Source organism: Phycomyces blakesleeanus (genome assembly GCF_001638985.1).
Source record: "Phycomyces blakesleeanus NRRL 1555(-) unplaced genomic scaffold PHYBLscaffold_50, whole genome shotgun sequence".
Lineage (NCBI taxonomy): Eukaryota > Fungi > Mucoromycota > Mucoromycetes > Mucorales > Phycomycetaceae > Phycomyces > Phycomyces blakesleeanus.
Genome location: NW_017265193.1, coordinates 1 through 17060, shown reverse-complemented (window position 1 = coordinate 17060; position 17060 = coordinate 1). Strand labels below are relative to the sequence as shown.

Genomic DNA, 17060 nt, shown 5'->3' with positions numbered 1-17060 from the left:
TAACAGTAACACCAATTGAAAGCATATAAAGTTGTTATAGCAAATTATGGGTTCGGGTATCCCGCTCACATCCTATCTATTAATAAATTTATATTTCACACACAACCTACACGGTTATTCCTTAATGCCTTTTCGTTGTCTTTTGTGTGTTTCAAATATGTTGGGTAGATTATGATAGTAAGGTTAGATTTTCCCTCAAAGTAGCTTTACTACTGCATTGTACATGCATACAGCTGTTTGCTCATATATTTTTGGCAGTGAAACAAAGTTTCTTTTCTTTTATTTTTATTTATTATTTTGGTAGCGTCTTATGCCTTTTTGTCATTATGTGGGACAGGCATTCGAATGCGGTACTCTAAATATGTTTGGTACCAGTCGATCATCACCACTCGCGCTCATTTTCATTTTTATTTTTATTTTTTATTTTTATTATCTACTATCAAAAAGGACTGTTTCTACTCTTTCCAAACCCTCCCCTCCTACCATCATCATAAATCACCCCTCTATAAAAATAAATAAATATAATATAATATTATTATTAAAAATAATAATATTAATAATAAAGCACACTTTTCTATCGACAACATGGGACAACAGACTAGCAAGGAACATGCTCCTTTGACTTTCGCGTACGTTAACCAGCCAGAAAGTGAAGAACCCCGGGGCGAATCTCCACACATGGAGGACAATTCCTTTTCTGATTTCATTTTGGCTAATCCCCACCTTTATAAACTCGAAGTTTCTTGCAAGAACGGCTGCAATGAACACAACACCGAGTCGATCTTCCCAACCGAACAAAATCATAATCAGCAAAAACGAAAAGGCTCCACAGATAGCATAGTGGTTGCTACTTCGGTTGACGAACCATGTCAAGTTTGCCAAAAGAATAAGCGACTGTCCTTGGTCCGAAAGAATCTAGTCGAAGATCTGGCTTATATTGACCAGAAATATTACCCTGACGTTGTTCACTATGACACACATGAAGATATTACGGAAAACGAAGCGGTACACATGGACGATGATGACCAACAAGTCGAAGAGTGGTCTAAACTTACAATTGGAGACATAACTCCAAAAGGACGCAGGCCAAGACGGCTAACAGGATCTAGGATGTCAGTAAACCTGTCTGGAAAATCGCTTGTGAAACTTAGTCCTAGTATTGGCTTTCTTGACAATCTCACAAAGTTAAACCTGTAAGTTTTGCTTTAGGTTAATTTAATTGTAATAATTACATTTATTTAACTTAACAAGTTAAAGCAAAAACCAATCAACCAATCAACCAATCAATCAACCAAACAAACAAAGAAAACCAATCAACCATGTAACCAAATCTTGTGTTTAGGTCACATAATCATATGACGAGTCTACCACTAGAAATCGGCTACTTAAAGAACCTACGAGTCTTGAATGCTGCACACAACCAGCTTCAAGCACTTCCTGACACAATTGCTTATCTTTCAAGACTAAAGGCTATTAATGTTGGATACAACGAACTTGCCTTAATTCCATCGTTTATCGGCCGTCTCTCAAAGATAGTCGCAATCATCGTCAACAACAATCTACTCACTGAAATTCCCAAAGAACTCGGCAACCTAAATGACCTCATCTCTCTTAATGTATCCCATAACCCTCTGAAAAGTATTCCTGCCGAAATCGCGGCCCTTAAATCACTTCGTAAATTACATGCAGAAGGATGTTCATTTGTGACAGAATTTGTTCACAATCTAGCATCCAACCCTCCTTCCCTCTTAGAGACCTGCGCCCGGATTGCTGTGCGAAACGGCCTCCCTGTTCCTGTCAGTCTACCCCAACACCTCAAGGAATACATTGGAAAATCCAAGGAGTGTTCATACTGTCATGGACCCTATTTCGACTGTTATTTTACCCGAGGTAGATTTGTCAACCGAAACGGTCGACAACAGGTAGCACTAGAGTACAAATTGTGTTGCTCTCATTGGAATAATGAAGATGACCGGATAATAAATATGTTTGCAGAACCATCTGTCAATACTATCATGTCTCCCAAATTCTCTAATGAAAAATGTACGATTGACATGGAAGGCTTCAATCGTTCATCTTCAACACCTTTACATCTCGCCAGTCGAAGCCGTGCCTTTAGCGAGGGAGCTCGGTCAAAATCTCCATCCAACTCCTACTCTTTCCCATACTCTTCTCCATCTTCCCCGCATTCTGTACCTTCTCTATTCGCACAAAAAAGCATATCCTCATCCACCACAGTCTATCGCTCAGGCTCGCAATCAGAGTTTGCCCAAAGTCTACCGAACATTGTTCCCATTCAATCTCTAAAACACCAACCAAGTCTACCCGCCCTCCCTGCACTTTCACGAAATTCATCTAATCCTGGATCACCCCAAAGACCATCTCCATTTTCTCGTCCTGGGCAACGTCCACGTTCCTTGTCTAGCAACTCCATAACGCGGCGGTTCACAAATTACCTGACGCCAAATTCACAAACAGGCTCTCCTAATCCGCAGAATTCAACATCACTACGCCAACAAACAAACAGAGACGATCTGGATCTGGATTTGAATGGTTTAGATGGATTGAATATCAGGAGTGGTAGACAGTTTGTGGAAAACTATAGTGATGATTTAAATGACGACGACGACAACCATGAGAATAACGACGACGATGAGGATGATAATGATAATGATACTGGTAATGGTAATGGCGTGAGGATAAGAAGAGGAGGGAGAGGTAGAAGTAGATATGACGAGGAATTGAACTTCACTCAATCAAACACTGAGGCAGCAAGATCCAACCAACACCAACATTCAAAAGTACCCTCAAAGCAGACATTTCGGGCTGGTCTAGCACAAATTGGAGCCCGATTAGTGCGGGGTCGTAGTGAGACGATGTAACTATAGATAATCTATTGTCTTGAAAACTGCGTTTTAGCTTTTGGTTTTGTTTTTTTTAAAGTTGTATATTTACAAAGACAAGACAATAATGTTTATAAATATAAATATAACTATTGTATCGATTATGATCTTGATACGCTCTAAGGCGTTAAGAGCAAAGGTTGTTGAATTATGATAGCAAAAGGCAGTTGAAAACTTTAGTGAATATGATGTATAAATGACAGGCAATATTTTAGTGGAAAGAAGTCTTTCGTTTTTTTTTGGGTTATAACATTTGTTATGTCCAAGGACAAGACCCATTACAAACCCCGTCTCTACTAGTATCTTGAGGTACTCTCTGTTTGCATATGCTCCTGCCAGGATCATCCCTCTGCGTCCTTCTACTTCTTCTAAGCTGCGTAGCATGCGTAACTGCATGCATAAACTACCTTCTCTATTTTCTTATTATCTCTCCACTCAATCAGTATAAATACTCGTCAAATTGTTATCAATAAAGCTCCATCTTTCTCAAGCTCAAAAACCTCTTCTAAATCGACTAGTTTTCTACAACTAGTCTCACTTCTAAACTCAGTCCCTCAAAGTTATTACATGGTGGAGAAGCTTGTCTTTCTCTAACTGCCTCTGCCTCTACTGCCTCATCTTCGTCGCCTCTTCGGCTTTCCACCCCCATGACTAAACATAGCCAACACAACCCCCACTCCCGGGCCCACTCCATCACGTCAGAGCTTCCTCTGCCTCTGCCCTCTGTGGATGTCTTGGCACCAGACATGTTGACTGCCCTCTACCTGACCTCTGCTGCCAAGGCACTGCCCGTTCCCACATTCCGCCCAGGAATGTATATCAACTCTTGGCTCTCCACGTATGAGACGGAAGCCACCCTCGTTGGGGTTGCTCCCAGCCTTTTGGGCAAATTCTTGCCTCACTACCTTCCTCCAGATATTGGAGAATGGATCCGCGTCTCTGGGACATGCCATGACTGGGCCGCGCTCACCGAACTTTTGACCAGCACATATGGGCTGGACCCAGAAATCGAGAAGGCCCAGCAACGCTGTGCTCTCCAGGCCACCAAGCAAGGAACGCTGCCCATTCGCATGTTCTGTGTGAAGTTCGCCACGTTGGCCAATGACATCTCTGCCACCTGTCGCCTGTCCAACCGAACGATCCTAGCAATCTTCATGGAGAACATCAAGCCCCAACTTCGTCAGCTGGTGGAACCAACCCTCACCAAATACAACAATTGGGAATCGGCCTACACTACTGCAGTGGAGCATGAGGATCGGCGTGGCAAGTATGCACCACCACCAGCCTTTGCCTCTCTCTCTCGATTTGGGCCTCAACCAATGGACTGCTCAGCAGCCATTTCCTCCTCTCGTCCTTGTCGAAATAGGCCTCCAGACGGCGTTCCTCGCCTTTGGGGACCGGATGGAAAACCCATTTGTGGTTATTGTAAGGGTGCACATCGCAACAAGGACTGCCAAGGCAATCCACAGTCTGCTGCTGTCTCCTCGCCTCACAACCACAGCGACCCTTTGTTCCCTCCACTCTTGGCTGCAGTCACGATCCCTCTGACCGGTAAGCCCCATGGCCCCATCTCCTCTTCATCCTCTGGACCTTCGGTGCCTTGTGTTGTACAAGACCGTGCCCTCTCTGCGTTAGTAGACACAGGGTCCGCCATCACTGCCATCCGCACTTCTGCCTTTGTCAGTCTGGATGCGACTGTTGACAGCAACCAAGCCATCACCTTCACTACAGCTGCAGGCGCACTGGCACGTTCTCATGGCACTACCACTCTGGCTGTTGGCCTCTTGGGCCGACCATTCACCCTCACCTTCCAGGTGGTTGAACACCTTGCCCACGATATCATCCTTGGATATCCAGACCTGAAACGGTTGTCAGCCGTTATCAACACCTCTGCAGACAGCATTCGGTTTGATATGTGTGCCACCATCTCCCAACCTTCTGCGCTTGTTCCCTTGCCAGTACGAGCGACTGGACATGTCCAACTCCCCACTATTTCCCACTGTTACCACACAGTCCTAGGCCCTGCCAACTGTCTGGCGTATGTGGAGACCGGCCCAGAGCTCCTCTCGTCTCGCCAGTGTGCCATGGCTGCAGGCATGGTGCAATTCGACCATTGGGGACTGGCAACAGTCAAGGTGACCAACCTAGGGATGACCATGGTCCAACTCCAAGCAGGGTGCCAATTGGCCACATCAGAGGATTTGGGAAGTATTCACACAATTGATTTAAAGAACAGTACTAATGCTTTGCCAATACCTATCACTAGCCCTGTCCAGGCATTGTTTACCAAAGACGACTTGCCTATGAACGCCACGTTGGAGGATGGCCAGAAGGACCAGATCGTAGGGTTATTGAACCAATTTCGCAGAGTGTTTGCCACCAAGGCACAGACCATCACCTCACATGTACAACTCAACATTGACACTGGCAACCAGGCCCCACTATCTGGCCCTCCACACTGCGCTTCAGCCACAGAGAACGAAAAGATCAATGATATGATTGACGAGATGCTCCAGGACGGCATCGTGGTGCCCTCTCACTCCCCTTGGAGCTCCCCAGTAGTTATTGTCACCAAGAAGGACGGGTCACTGCGGTTTTGCATTGACTATTGATGGCTGAACGGGGTAACCACTAGGGATGTGTACCCACTACCACGCATCGATGATACCCTACACTCCCTCAGCAATTCTGCCATCTTCTCGACCTTGGATCTGACCGCCTCCTACTGGCAGATCGAGTTGGACGAATCGTCATGCCCACGTTTGGCGTTTGTCTGTCAAAAGGGCCTCTTCGAGTTTGTCTGGATGCCTTTTGGATTGTCCAACGCCCCTGCAACAATGCAGCGTTTGATGGATGCAGTACTCGCCAGCCTCAAGTGGCAGCTCTGTCTTGTCTACCTGGATGACATTATCATCTTCTCGCCTTCCTTCACCCAACACCTCTTAGACTTGGCCTTGGTCTTCTCCCGCCTCCAAACTGCCTCCCTCACTGTCAATCTGAAGAAGTGCAGTTTTGCCTGTCCGGAAGTCAAGTATCTTGGGTACCTAATTACTGCGTCTGGTCTCCGAACCAACCCTGACAAGATCAAGGTGGTCGCCTCTTTCCCCACACCCAAGGATGTTGACACCTTGCAGTCCTTCCTTGGTTTGTGTGGCTATTACCGCTGTTTCATCCCTCAGTTCTCACTCTTGACTGCACTGCTCAACCGACTTCTGGCCAAGGACTCTGTCTGGACTTGGTCTACTGACCATGACTCTGCTGCCTCCAAGCTTTGCCAGGTCCTGTTATCAGCCCCAGTCCTCTGGTTTCCTGACTTCTCTCACCAGTTCGAGCTCCACACCAACGGTGCGTGCATGGCTGGGATAGAAGTCATCCTGTCTCAATGGGAGTCTGACTCTTCTTGCCCCCATGCCATCTCATACGCCTCTTGTTCTCTGACCCCTGCCGAGCAGAACTATGGGGTCACAGAGATCGAAGCATTGGCCATCATCTGGGGTATCAAGAAGTTTGCACACTACTTGATGGGAACGCACTTCACGGTGGTAACCGATCACCAGGCCTTGCAATTCCTGCTCAAGACCATGGACCTCCGTGGGCATCTGGCCCCGTTGGGCGTTACTCCTGCAAGGACACAACTTCATGATTGTCTACTGCCCTGGCAAGGACAATTTGGGCCCAGATGCTCTCTCCTGGTTCCCCATAGTGAACGCCATTGGCGTTGAAGAACTTGTGACTGGACAGGCCGACAATCCTTTTTGTCAATCCATAAAAGACTTGCCTACCCTGCCACACAACTTCACTGTCTCTTGCTTACTCCTCTTGCACAAAACACAACCAGTCCTACCAGCCGCCATGCGAGAAGTCTTCTTCCAGTTACTACATTGCGCACCAACTGCCAGCCACCTCGGCTTGAACAGAACTGTCCAATGGTTCTAACGCCTGGTATGGTTTGAGGATCTCAAACCATGGGTCTCACAGAAGGTCATGGAGTGCCCAGGTTGCCAACACTCAAAGTCACCACGCTTGACACTGGGGCACACAGAATCAGTCTCGCAAGAACCAGCCATGACACCATTTGACACCATAGCAATTGATGCGTTCAGGCCACTTCCACTTAGCCTCCAAGAACACCGCTACATCATGGTGGTACAGTGTCTATTCTCGCGGTACGTCATCTTGGTGCCCTTGACAAGTCTCAACGAATCAACTGTCATCGCTGCCCTCTGCTTCAAGGTGTTTGCAGAACATGGTCTACCAAGAGTAATCCTCTCTGACAATGGACAGCCCTTCTCCTCTGACCTGCTGCAAACTCTGACTTGCTATCTGGCAATCTCCTGGAAGTTTGCACCTGCATACCATCCCCAGTCCAATGGAGGCATAGAACGTTTTATGTCCACCCTGAAAAACATGATTGTTTGTTACACCGACCAAAGCTCAGTGCACTCCACCTGGGATCACCACCTTGGACTATTCCAGTTGGCTTATAACTTCTTGGTTCACTCTGCCACCCACTTCTCGCCTTTCTTCCTTGTACATGGCTGCAAGCCCAGAATTCCGGCCACCATCTCTCAGCAGCCTCAAGACACCAGCCCAACTGACTATGCCTCTGGGGTCAAGCCTGCCCTGTCTTCTGCTCTGGACTTGGTGCGGTTGGCTAACCTCCAGACTCATGCTGCCAACTCTCTCACGCTTAACAAACTGCGTAAGCCGCCTTCCTTCCAAGTGGACCAAGTTGTCTTGTTGTTCACCAAGCCTCTGTCCAAACCACAGAAAGCTGGGAAGCTCATTCGCATCTGGAATGGCCCGTACCACGTCATTCTGGTCTTCAACAACCGTTACTCTCTGCTCCCCCTTCACACAGCCACACAACGAGTCCTCACCAATGTCTATGCCCACAGGCTCAAGATCTTCTACCTGTTGTAAATGAGTATTGACTACTGCTGTAATTGAGAATAAGTCTGAAGGAAATAATATAAGGCCTCAGCTATTCCAGTCAAAGGTGTCTACCAATTACTTTATTATTTAACATACAGGTTTAGCATGCATGATAGTGATTATATTTCATATGATGATATCACCATAATATGGGATACATCAGTGGATTATTATAAGCATAATTATAACTCATAAACACATTTACTTTCCATGTTAATACTTCATTGGGACTACACACATTTATATAATTAATCATATATTAATTATCCCAAGATCACGTTGCTCTGATTAAGGCTCAGATAGGATCGATTACCTGACCCCAGTCATATAATTTTCCCGATCCAAAATAATATAAATAGCAGTAGTAGTTCAGTGTAGGAACCTCATCAAACTTTGATACCAAATCTTTCTCAATAAACAAACCCTACACAAGTTCTCATGAATCTTCGTTCCTCATCTCAAATCTTTAATTCTTCTTCTTAAAAACTTTTTCAACTTTAACCACCACAACATCCTGTATGCATTATTCAACGGCAATGAAGATCTTGCTTCGGAAAGAACCATCAAGAAGATCATATATGCAATAGAGATGCTCTTGGAGGTCCGCGAAACCACTGGAAAAAACGACTGGATTTCCTCAAGCCAGACACAGTGATTAACTTTCACTTGCAAGCAAAGAACGAGGTCCCTGTCTTTAAGACCTCTCCAGTCAAGGGTACAAACCAAAAATCCGAAGCCCATGAATTTTTGATCAACAAGCCATCCGAATATATTAAGCATATGTTGGCAATCCCTGGCAAGACATCCCAACTCTCTGCCCTTCCAGACTTTATGAAGAACCAGTGGTTGAACCTCAACCAAGGCAACAAATGGAAAGAAGACCTATTGCTCCAGCATCCTATGCTCACTTTTGAAGGATCGGACTATTGGGTAGGCAACGTTGTTGAAGTTCAAGGCTATTCAAACCGGTTTCTATTGGAAAAGTTTTTTATGGAAAATGGATCCAGATATGCCAATGCTTTCCAGGTATACAGTGGCCATGGTCCTTTGCTGAATCATCCTGATGATGCATACTTCTGGTCGTGTGGAAACTCCACAAACTTTGCTGTCTCTGTTCCCAAGTATAAGATCAAAGTAAACAAGTTCCTTTCTGTTATTCAAAAAGACAGTAGCAGTTTCTTTGGTTCTGGTTTCTCTGTCTCTTTCTGTCATATCAAGATTGTTGATTGTACTCTTGTTGGTGTCCAATTTCGCCTGTGGTCCAATACTAGCAATATTGAAGATTTCAAGAGAATAATACCTGGAACCTCCGATCTTATGAAAGTGGTCATCTGCCTACTGAACATGTATTCTGATAATACATCTGGAAACGATTCAAAGCAGTACAACGTCTACAACAGTTACTTGTTGTACTTTGCCGCGATGCCCCTTGAAGAGAGAAACAAATGGGAGAATACCCTGTTTGTTTGCACATCGAATCATGTTCTAAATGCTGTTGAAATGCTGCCCCCTGTTGTCAGCAATCTTGTTGTCTTGGAGAAAGGTGTCAAGTGTTATGTATGAGGTAAAAATAAGATATAAAATAAAACAAGTGCAGACGAGAGTATGGTGAGACTTTGTTTTATTAGAAGAAGTGAAAGAATCAGAAAGAAGATGATGTTCTATTGCTATTTGTATTGTGTGTTTATATAAACATTGCATTTAGCTTAGAGATGATATGATGATATCATGTAATGTCTGTTTCTCTACCATTATCTTCTATGATTTAGTTCTTATGTTTTTAGTGTTATTGACTAGAGTCTTAGTATTTGTCTTAGTATGTTCTTTACATAATTTCCTTGTATAAGGGAAGGTATATCTTTTAGTATTGTTATTAGTTGTCGGCAACTCAATGTATATATTTATTGAGTGTCTGTACTTTTAATTTAAATCTACGATTATGTTAGATACAACGAGATGTATTCTGAAGACCTTGGCGAATATGTCTTGGTAGTTGCTCCCCTGTTGCTCTTTATGGGTGACAACCCTCACCAGTCTCAGTTTGCGATGCATAAAGAAACATCATCAAAGTGTCTTTTCAGAAGATGTATTTTCCCTTCTCCTTGTCTGGGGCGGAAGCATATAACTGGTGTCCTCCGCTTTTCTTCTGTCGATCACTCCAGCTGGCCCCATAGATTGAAGAACTTCCTTTCCACCTTTGCCTCCTCTGACAGCCAGTTGGATGTATACAAATGTGGTCATAGCTTTGGCTATATAAAGAATGGAAGCGAGGAGTTTCTCAGACTCAAAGCCTTTGACCAGACTAAGGACATGCCCATTAAGATTTTTTACATGATCCCACTTGGATTGATCAAGTACCTAGTCATTTTCTTGTGGAAGCAGCCAGTATTGACAGCAGTTCAGAAGGATAGCCTTCAGTGTGAAAGGGTATCTTACCAATCCTGTGAGAGCTATGATGAAACTTTTCGCAATCAGCTTTGCCACTCTGGGTCTTTTGTTGGACGCGATTTCAAGCAATTGATTCAAATCCTATCAGGTGTTATGAGCAAGCTTTTTGGTAGAGAGAGTAACCTGAACTTGATTATATCAGCCTTTCATGCAGTTGCCAGATTGTTGTCTTTGGTGTATATGCGTAGAATTCATGTGGGCTTTGACTACTACCTTATGCAGATCCAGAGTGCTGTTGACAAAGTAACCAAAGTGTTCCATGCACTAGATCTTTTTATCTTGACCACTAAAGATAAACTCAAGCAACAAGACTTCAGTTTCAAGCCCAAGCTTCACCTTTTGCATCACACTGTAAGAAAAAAATTGTCAGGTTTTCTTAAAAAACCTGGCAAACCTGACAACTTTTTTAATCTCCTATAAGCTTTACCATGTTTAGGTTGTTTGCAGCTTAATTAGGCATATGAATACTGATATTGAAATAAAAGTTTATTACAGAAGACTCTTAAAGCTATATTAAGAAGTCAAGAACTCATAATCTTTATTATTGGCCTGGTAAAACCATTGATAATTGAATATCACGCTGCCCTTTTTTTTAGAAAATAAATCATCTTTATAAGGCATGCTGTGATGTATAACCATTCATAAATGAAATCAATGCAATCAATGCAATCCAAGTAGTAAAAACCGACTTTGCAGAATTTATTATGCTTTTATACTGATATTCAGTTATTATACTGAGGCTTAGATTTTTCTCTTCAAAAGTAAACAACAAGTGCTTTTTAACTACACTAACATTTTTTCCTTTTCTTTAAACAAGATCATAAAAGCAATGGTACATTTAGTAATTCTTATACTAAATAATATTGTTATAGAATAATGCTGCTATATATATATGAATATTAGGGTAAATATATCAATGTTAATAGATTTTAATGGTAAATTACTAATCAAACTTCATTTTGATCATAATTACGCTCGAATCTTCTAAACTATTAAAGATATAAATGCCTAAAATGAAAGTATGAGTAAAGTGTAGAAACCATCAAATATAAAGGTTTGTATTATTTTATGCTCATTCAATACTAATTGTATGCTATTTGAAATAAATTCTTTCAGAATGCAAATACTAATTTTTTTCTTTCTTTCTTCTTTTTATTTATGTATAGGTTAAACGCCTTTCAGTTATTGTTATAGTTTTTCAGCTTGCTTTATACAAAGTGTCTTTTAATTAGTTAGAAATACTGCTATAAGCTGTAGAAGTAGTTGTATGCATATTGTACCTTGTTAGCCCCGATATTTTCAATGTGAAAAATAAATAAAAATAAATTTTTTTTAATAAATTTGAGTGTTTGTAACCTCCTAATAAGGATACTGATCCCTAGATATACATTAAAACCATTATAGCAATAAAAAGCTATCTGCCAATGTTATTGGTTAAAATAAGACCTGAACCTCATTATTCTATATATCTGATTTGCTTAAATAGATGAAACTGATTGCTATATACTGAAGCTCTATTGGCTCAGAAGAATGTTGCCAGGTGGCACTTTTTAACGATTTTTGCCAGGTCGGTAGTTTAATATCTGCCATTTCTTACAGTGTCATCTTACTGAAGATATGCTTCGTTTTGGCTCTGTCTTGCAATATGAAACAGAGAACAGTGAACAGTTCAACAAGTTCATCTGTGAGCACTTGTTCAAGACAAACCGCCAGGCAACTTCTCAAGATGTTGCCAAGAAATTTGCAAAGCAATTCATGTGTCGACATCTTTGCAATGGTTGATCCTATATTGTAGAGAATCAAGTTGGTAATGGAACACGACTAGTAAGATATGTTCCTGGTAAATTTATCAAACGTGCCCCCATTGATTTCCCAGCTTTCAATTTTCACTTCTTTGGCTCCCGTGCTAACAGTGACAACTCTGGCTCATTGATTCCAAATTTGCGCGATATATTGGCAAGTGTTTTCCAGGCAAATTGTTGATGGTTTCTTGGCCAGATCTCAATTGAAGCTCTCAGAGATGAAAGAAACAGATTAGTAAGAAAGATGTTCATGATGCAAGAGTATCAAATGATATCTAGCGTCAATGTCAATAACGTCTACTCTCATAATGTAGTAACAGATCCCTATGGCAACATTGAAGTTATGTATTACAGAACTTGCTATGAGTTTGATGAGAACAAAGTTGCAGTGATCCAGGCCATTGATATCCACTTAATCTGTGTACCTGATGGTAGCCGCAGACTTCTTAACGTTTCAAAGTTTGGCATGTTCTGTTGGATATTGGTAAACATTTCCAATATTGACTGAAAAATGACGTCAAAAAAATGCATTTTTCTCAACAGAAAAAAATCTTGTCCAATAAAAGCTTTTCTTTCAGAGCTATCCATTTTTCTCCCCAAATTTTAAAGTTTTTCTCTGTCTGAATTTCAATTAAGTAGCTCAAAAAATATGTTTAATCCTTTTTTGGCACATATCTCATTATTTTGCTCCCCCAAATCTGAAGCTTTTCATGTTTAATCTCAATTCATACTCTAAGCCAATAGGAAATTTGGTTTCAACAAGAAATTTTCATATTTAGAAGAAACCTCAGTGAGTGTGAATTTGAAAAAATAGCTTAAATTTTCTTATAAAGCAATTTATTTGGTTTTTTCAAAAATGCACTAAGGTTACTATTATTGGCTTAGAAGCCAAAATTTTGGAATTTTTTTTCATACCCAATTTTTTTCATCAGAATAAAGAAGAAAATTAAGTTCAGTACTACTAGAGAGCTTTTAAAGTAAGAAAAAAAACTGTGAAAGCATCTTCAGCAGTGAGAACTTTTAATTTATCTAAAGTTAAACACTGCTACTTTAGCTAAAGAAAAGGTCAATTTTCCCAGCAGTTCGATTTATCTTTTTCTTTAAATAAATTTTGAAAGCATTTTCATCAATAAATTTTATCTTCCTATTAAATTTAATAGGAAGATAAAGAAAAGGGACTGTCTTTTATATTTAAAGTGAATTTAAATAAACTGCTGGGAGGACACACTTTAGCTAAATCTTTAAATTTAATGTAAAAGTGGAGATAAAGTGAACTGCTAAAGATGCTCTTAGGGAAGTCAGAAAGTATTCAAGTGAGACAAATGATTTATTAAGGAAAGTTGGGGGTTGGTTTGAGTAACCAAAAAATGACCTCAAAAATTTTGCAAAAAAATTGATGTTGAGAAGAAGAAAACAGAAGTTTCAAATAATAATAATAATAATAGTAATAATAAAGAAGTAGTATCATTTTATTCATCAAAAAGAATATTATTGAAAATGAACTAGTATAGTACATTTTTCTTATAATCAGAAAGAATTATTGGGCTCCGATATTTTTTTCAAAAGGCAAAAAATTTGTCGGAAATGTCAATACAAAAAAACCGTTGCTTATGGACATGGAGAAAGTGTTTCTGAAAAGAACTGTGTGAGTAGCTTATTTGTAGTGACATTTCCAACAAAGTTTTTGACTTTGAAAAGTGCGGTGTTCCAATTTAATAGCAGGGGAAGAGAAATATTGAGACTTGAATCTACATCTCTGATGGCATCTCAAGGCAGATGTAGAGAATTATATATCCTAAATTAATAAATACATATAATATGTGGAGTATAAACCACATTTTTGGATGTGACAGCTGTCTATCAAGTCTGCCCTGAAAACACTTCTTTTACTTTTACTAAAACAAATTCTTAAAAATGGGTTATAAAAATGCTCACTCTATCTTTACTTCTAAAATAGCTCGAAGAGAGGGCAGAAAATTCTGTACCAAGTCTCCAATTATTACTATTGATCCCAAAAAGAAAGCTGGAGAAAAGGAACCTGTTGAAGATCAACCTGTAGAAGAGTATGACTGGGAGCTCTTGGATTGAGATACAGATACAATGATTGCTGCATGTTATATTTGTATGTGGAAAGGTGGAACAATAAGTACTTTGAGACTCTTTTTTATTGTGTTTATTAAAAGTTCAAGTCAAATCGAATTGTCTTAATAAAAGTTATTTTATTTATGATATTTATATTTATTGAGATATATCCAGTCACCCTGGATATGAGTCATTGTAACAGCTTTGCGATTGTTGTGGGGAGAAAATAAAGCAAAATATAATATAGACGAAAGAATTCGTGAGAACTTGTGTAGGTTGTTTATTTCAAAAGAAAAGTAAAGAAATATAAAATTCGATTGTCTTTCTACACGGAACTATCTACTGATATTTATATGTTTTTCTAATTTGTAATTCAGTGTGTGCTTAAGTAATCTTTATCACGATGAGTCATATTCCAGGAGTATTGTTCTTCTGGAAAGATCCGGAAAGACCAATTGATATGATACTTCTCCAGTCAGATCAGTCCAAGAGTTTTGGTAAAGAAGAGCATTTATGCTATTGGTAATATTTTAGTATTCCGACCCAGATACTCGGGTAATGTTTCATAATATTAGATAGTTGTAGTTGTAGTCTCTCAATTAAGTATTTGTATAATAAAAGAAATATGTAGATGAAATATAATGATGCCATATATATAATGTATATGTATTTGTATATCCCATGTCATGGTGATAATAATAAATAATCAATTATGTGTATGATGATCTGTGTATTAGATAATATCATAAAGGGAGATCCGTTTGACTGGAATAGCTGAGGATATTATTTTATCCTTCAGTCTTACTCTCAGATTCAGCAGTAATCAATACTCATTCACAACATTATCCTCCACCAGATTCAACAATACCTTTTGTTGATTCGGCAATAAAACATTTCATTTACTATTTCATTGTCTGGCCAATTGCTTATTTTATTATAGTCAATCATGCACATAATTTTTGTACTTTATGGAGATCTACACTGTAAACTCAGCTTTGTGGATTACGTGTTCATTTTTTGTTGTTTTAATTTTTTGTTGCTCTTCTTTTGTGTAATCTTTCTTCTCTACTCAAAGTGGTAGGAAGCGTTCTTTTCTTGTGCTCATCGTTATTGTTACTTTTACCATTTAGTCTTGAAGTGTGAACTGTTTTCTTTTTTGAGGATGCACTTTTGTTAATCAAGTCTTCAGCTCTCTCATTCTCTAAACGTTCCAACTCTCTAACTTTCTTCCAATATTTTTGTACAATTGTGGAATTGGTAAAGTCTTCAGCCTTTTGCCATGTATTAGCACGTTCGCCATAGCCAGCCCATTTGACCAAATATTCTCGTTGACCAGCAGTACCACGATGATCTCGAATGTCTTCAACTTCGTAGAGCTCATTCTCAATTGTTGATTCATCGATGGTGACCATCTTGAGTTCTGAGGGTGTGTAATTTCGGTGTAACAATTCACCTTGCTCATCCTTTAACTCATACGATCCTCCTTTATTCCTTCGAACCACTGTATATGGACCTTCATAAATAGGTGCCAATTTATTTGATCGATGTGGTAATCTGACCATAACGTGTGTTCCTTTGGGGATGTCGATTAGGATATTTTTGTGATCATATTTCTTTTTTAATTCCTCATTAATCCTTAACACACGTTCGTTAATGGCAGGGAATATAATATTTTCCATATGATCAATCTGCTTCTCTAGCTCATCAATTGTAACTGTGGCTTTTGGAAGAGAGTATTTATCTTTGTCACCATACTCATCAGGCACATTGACTCTGCGAGCATACATTAATGAAAACGGCGCACTTAGTGTTTTTTGAGGAATATGTCTATTGATACACAGCTGAACAATCGGTAGATAGTGACACCAGTCATTGCTGTTCGCTCTCATCATTTTACGTACAGTATTCTCTGCAATTTTTACACTGGCTTCGGCAATACCATTTCCTTGTGGGTGATATGCTGTCGAATATCTTCGATCAATCCCAAGCTCTTTAGATAGGCTTGACATTAAAGAGTTTCTAAATTCCAGACCATTGTCACTTTGCATTACTTTGGGAAAACCATAATCTCCAAAAATCTTTATCAATGCTTTAGCTATTGTTGTTGAGTTCTTGTTTGGCAGTGGTCTCAAGATAATGTACTTGGAGCATACATCAACCAGAACTAACATGTACGTGTGTCCATCCTCTGATACAGGGAATTCACCGCATAAGTCAATTGCAATATGATCAAATGGTCGGAATGCTACAACATTAGTCAATGGGTGATAGCCTTTCTTGCTAATATTGTGCTTCTGACATTCAGGGCAAGAACGAATAATCTCTTTAGCCTCTTCATATATATTAGTCCAGTGTAAGCCTTGTGAATGAAGATCATTCACTATAGCTTGACTTCCAAAGTGACCAAACGAATGTGCTTCTTTTAGTAAGCCATTACGATTTTCTTCAGGAGGTGACATATAGTCGGACGACTCTGAAGCATTTTCGACGAGTTGCGTTGCAAGTACATTTAGCACTCTGTCTTTACTATATTTTTTCTTTTGAACAATAACTCTGTTTTTAGCTTGTAAGTCATTTGTTCTGATTTTTCTCAATCCATCATCCTCCACCAGCTTGTCACTATCCTCTGGAGGATACAAGCGGCTTAGCAAATCAGGTAGTTTATTCAACAAACCAGGAATATGGACCACTTTAAAATCAAAGTCAAGGAGTGTCTCAATCCAGCCAATCATCATCGGATTAGCGATTTTTTGAGTGTGGAGATTAATGAGTGCTCGATGATCAGTAAAAATTGTGAACTGTCGGNCCCACAGAAATGGACGGAATTTTTCAAGCGCCAAAACGACTGCTTATAATTCTCTTTTAGTTGTGCTCCATCGTCGCTGCGATG

The 17060-nt window shown here is 40.1% G+C and overlaps 3 protein-coding genes across 3 annotated transcripts; all 3 read left to right on the top strand.

Annotated features, from left to right (window-relative positions):
• Positions 1-591: 591 nt before the first annotated feature.
• Positions 592-1796, top strand: PHYBLDRAFT_129027 (hypothetical protein; the record flags this gene model as incomplete). The annotated part of the gene is made up of 2 exons (XM_018429257.1): positions 592-1193; positions 1343-1796. Coding segments are annotated over exons 1-2 (969 nt in total), but the record flags the coding sequence as incomplete, so codon positions are not given.
• Positions 1797-9794: 7998 nt separating this feature from the next.
• On the top strand, positions 9795-12269 carry PHYBLDRAFT_153719 (hypothetical protein; the record flags this gene model as incomplete). Its single annotated transcript, XM_018433234.1, has 3 exons — positions 9795-10637; positions 11886-12045; positions 12112-12269. The coding sequence occupies 3 exons, from the start codon at positions 9795-9797 to the stop codon at positions 12267-12269; spliced, it is 1161 nt and encodes a 386-aa protein (XP_018283207.1).
• A 1102-nt stretch (positions 12270-13371) lies between these two features.
• PHYBLDRAFT_176356 (hypothetical protein) lies at positions 13372-14176 on the top strand (the record flags this gene model as incomplete). The annotated part of the gene is made up of 3 exons (XM_018437749.1): positions 13372-13401; positions 13620-13866; positions 14046-14176. 3 exons carry the CDS (start codon positions 13372-13374, stop codon positions 14174-14176), a joined length of 408 nt encoding a protein of 135 aa, XP_018283206.1.
• Between the last annotated feature and the right edge of the window lie 2884 nt (positions 14177-17060).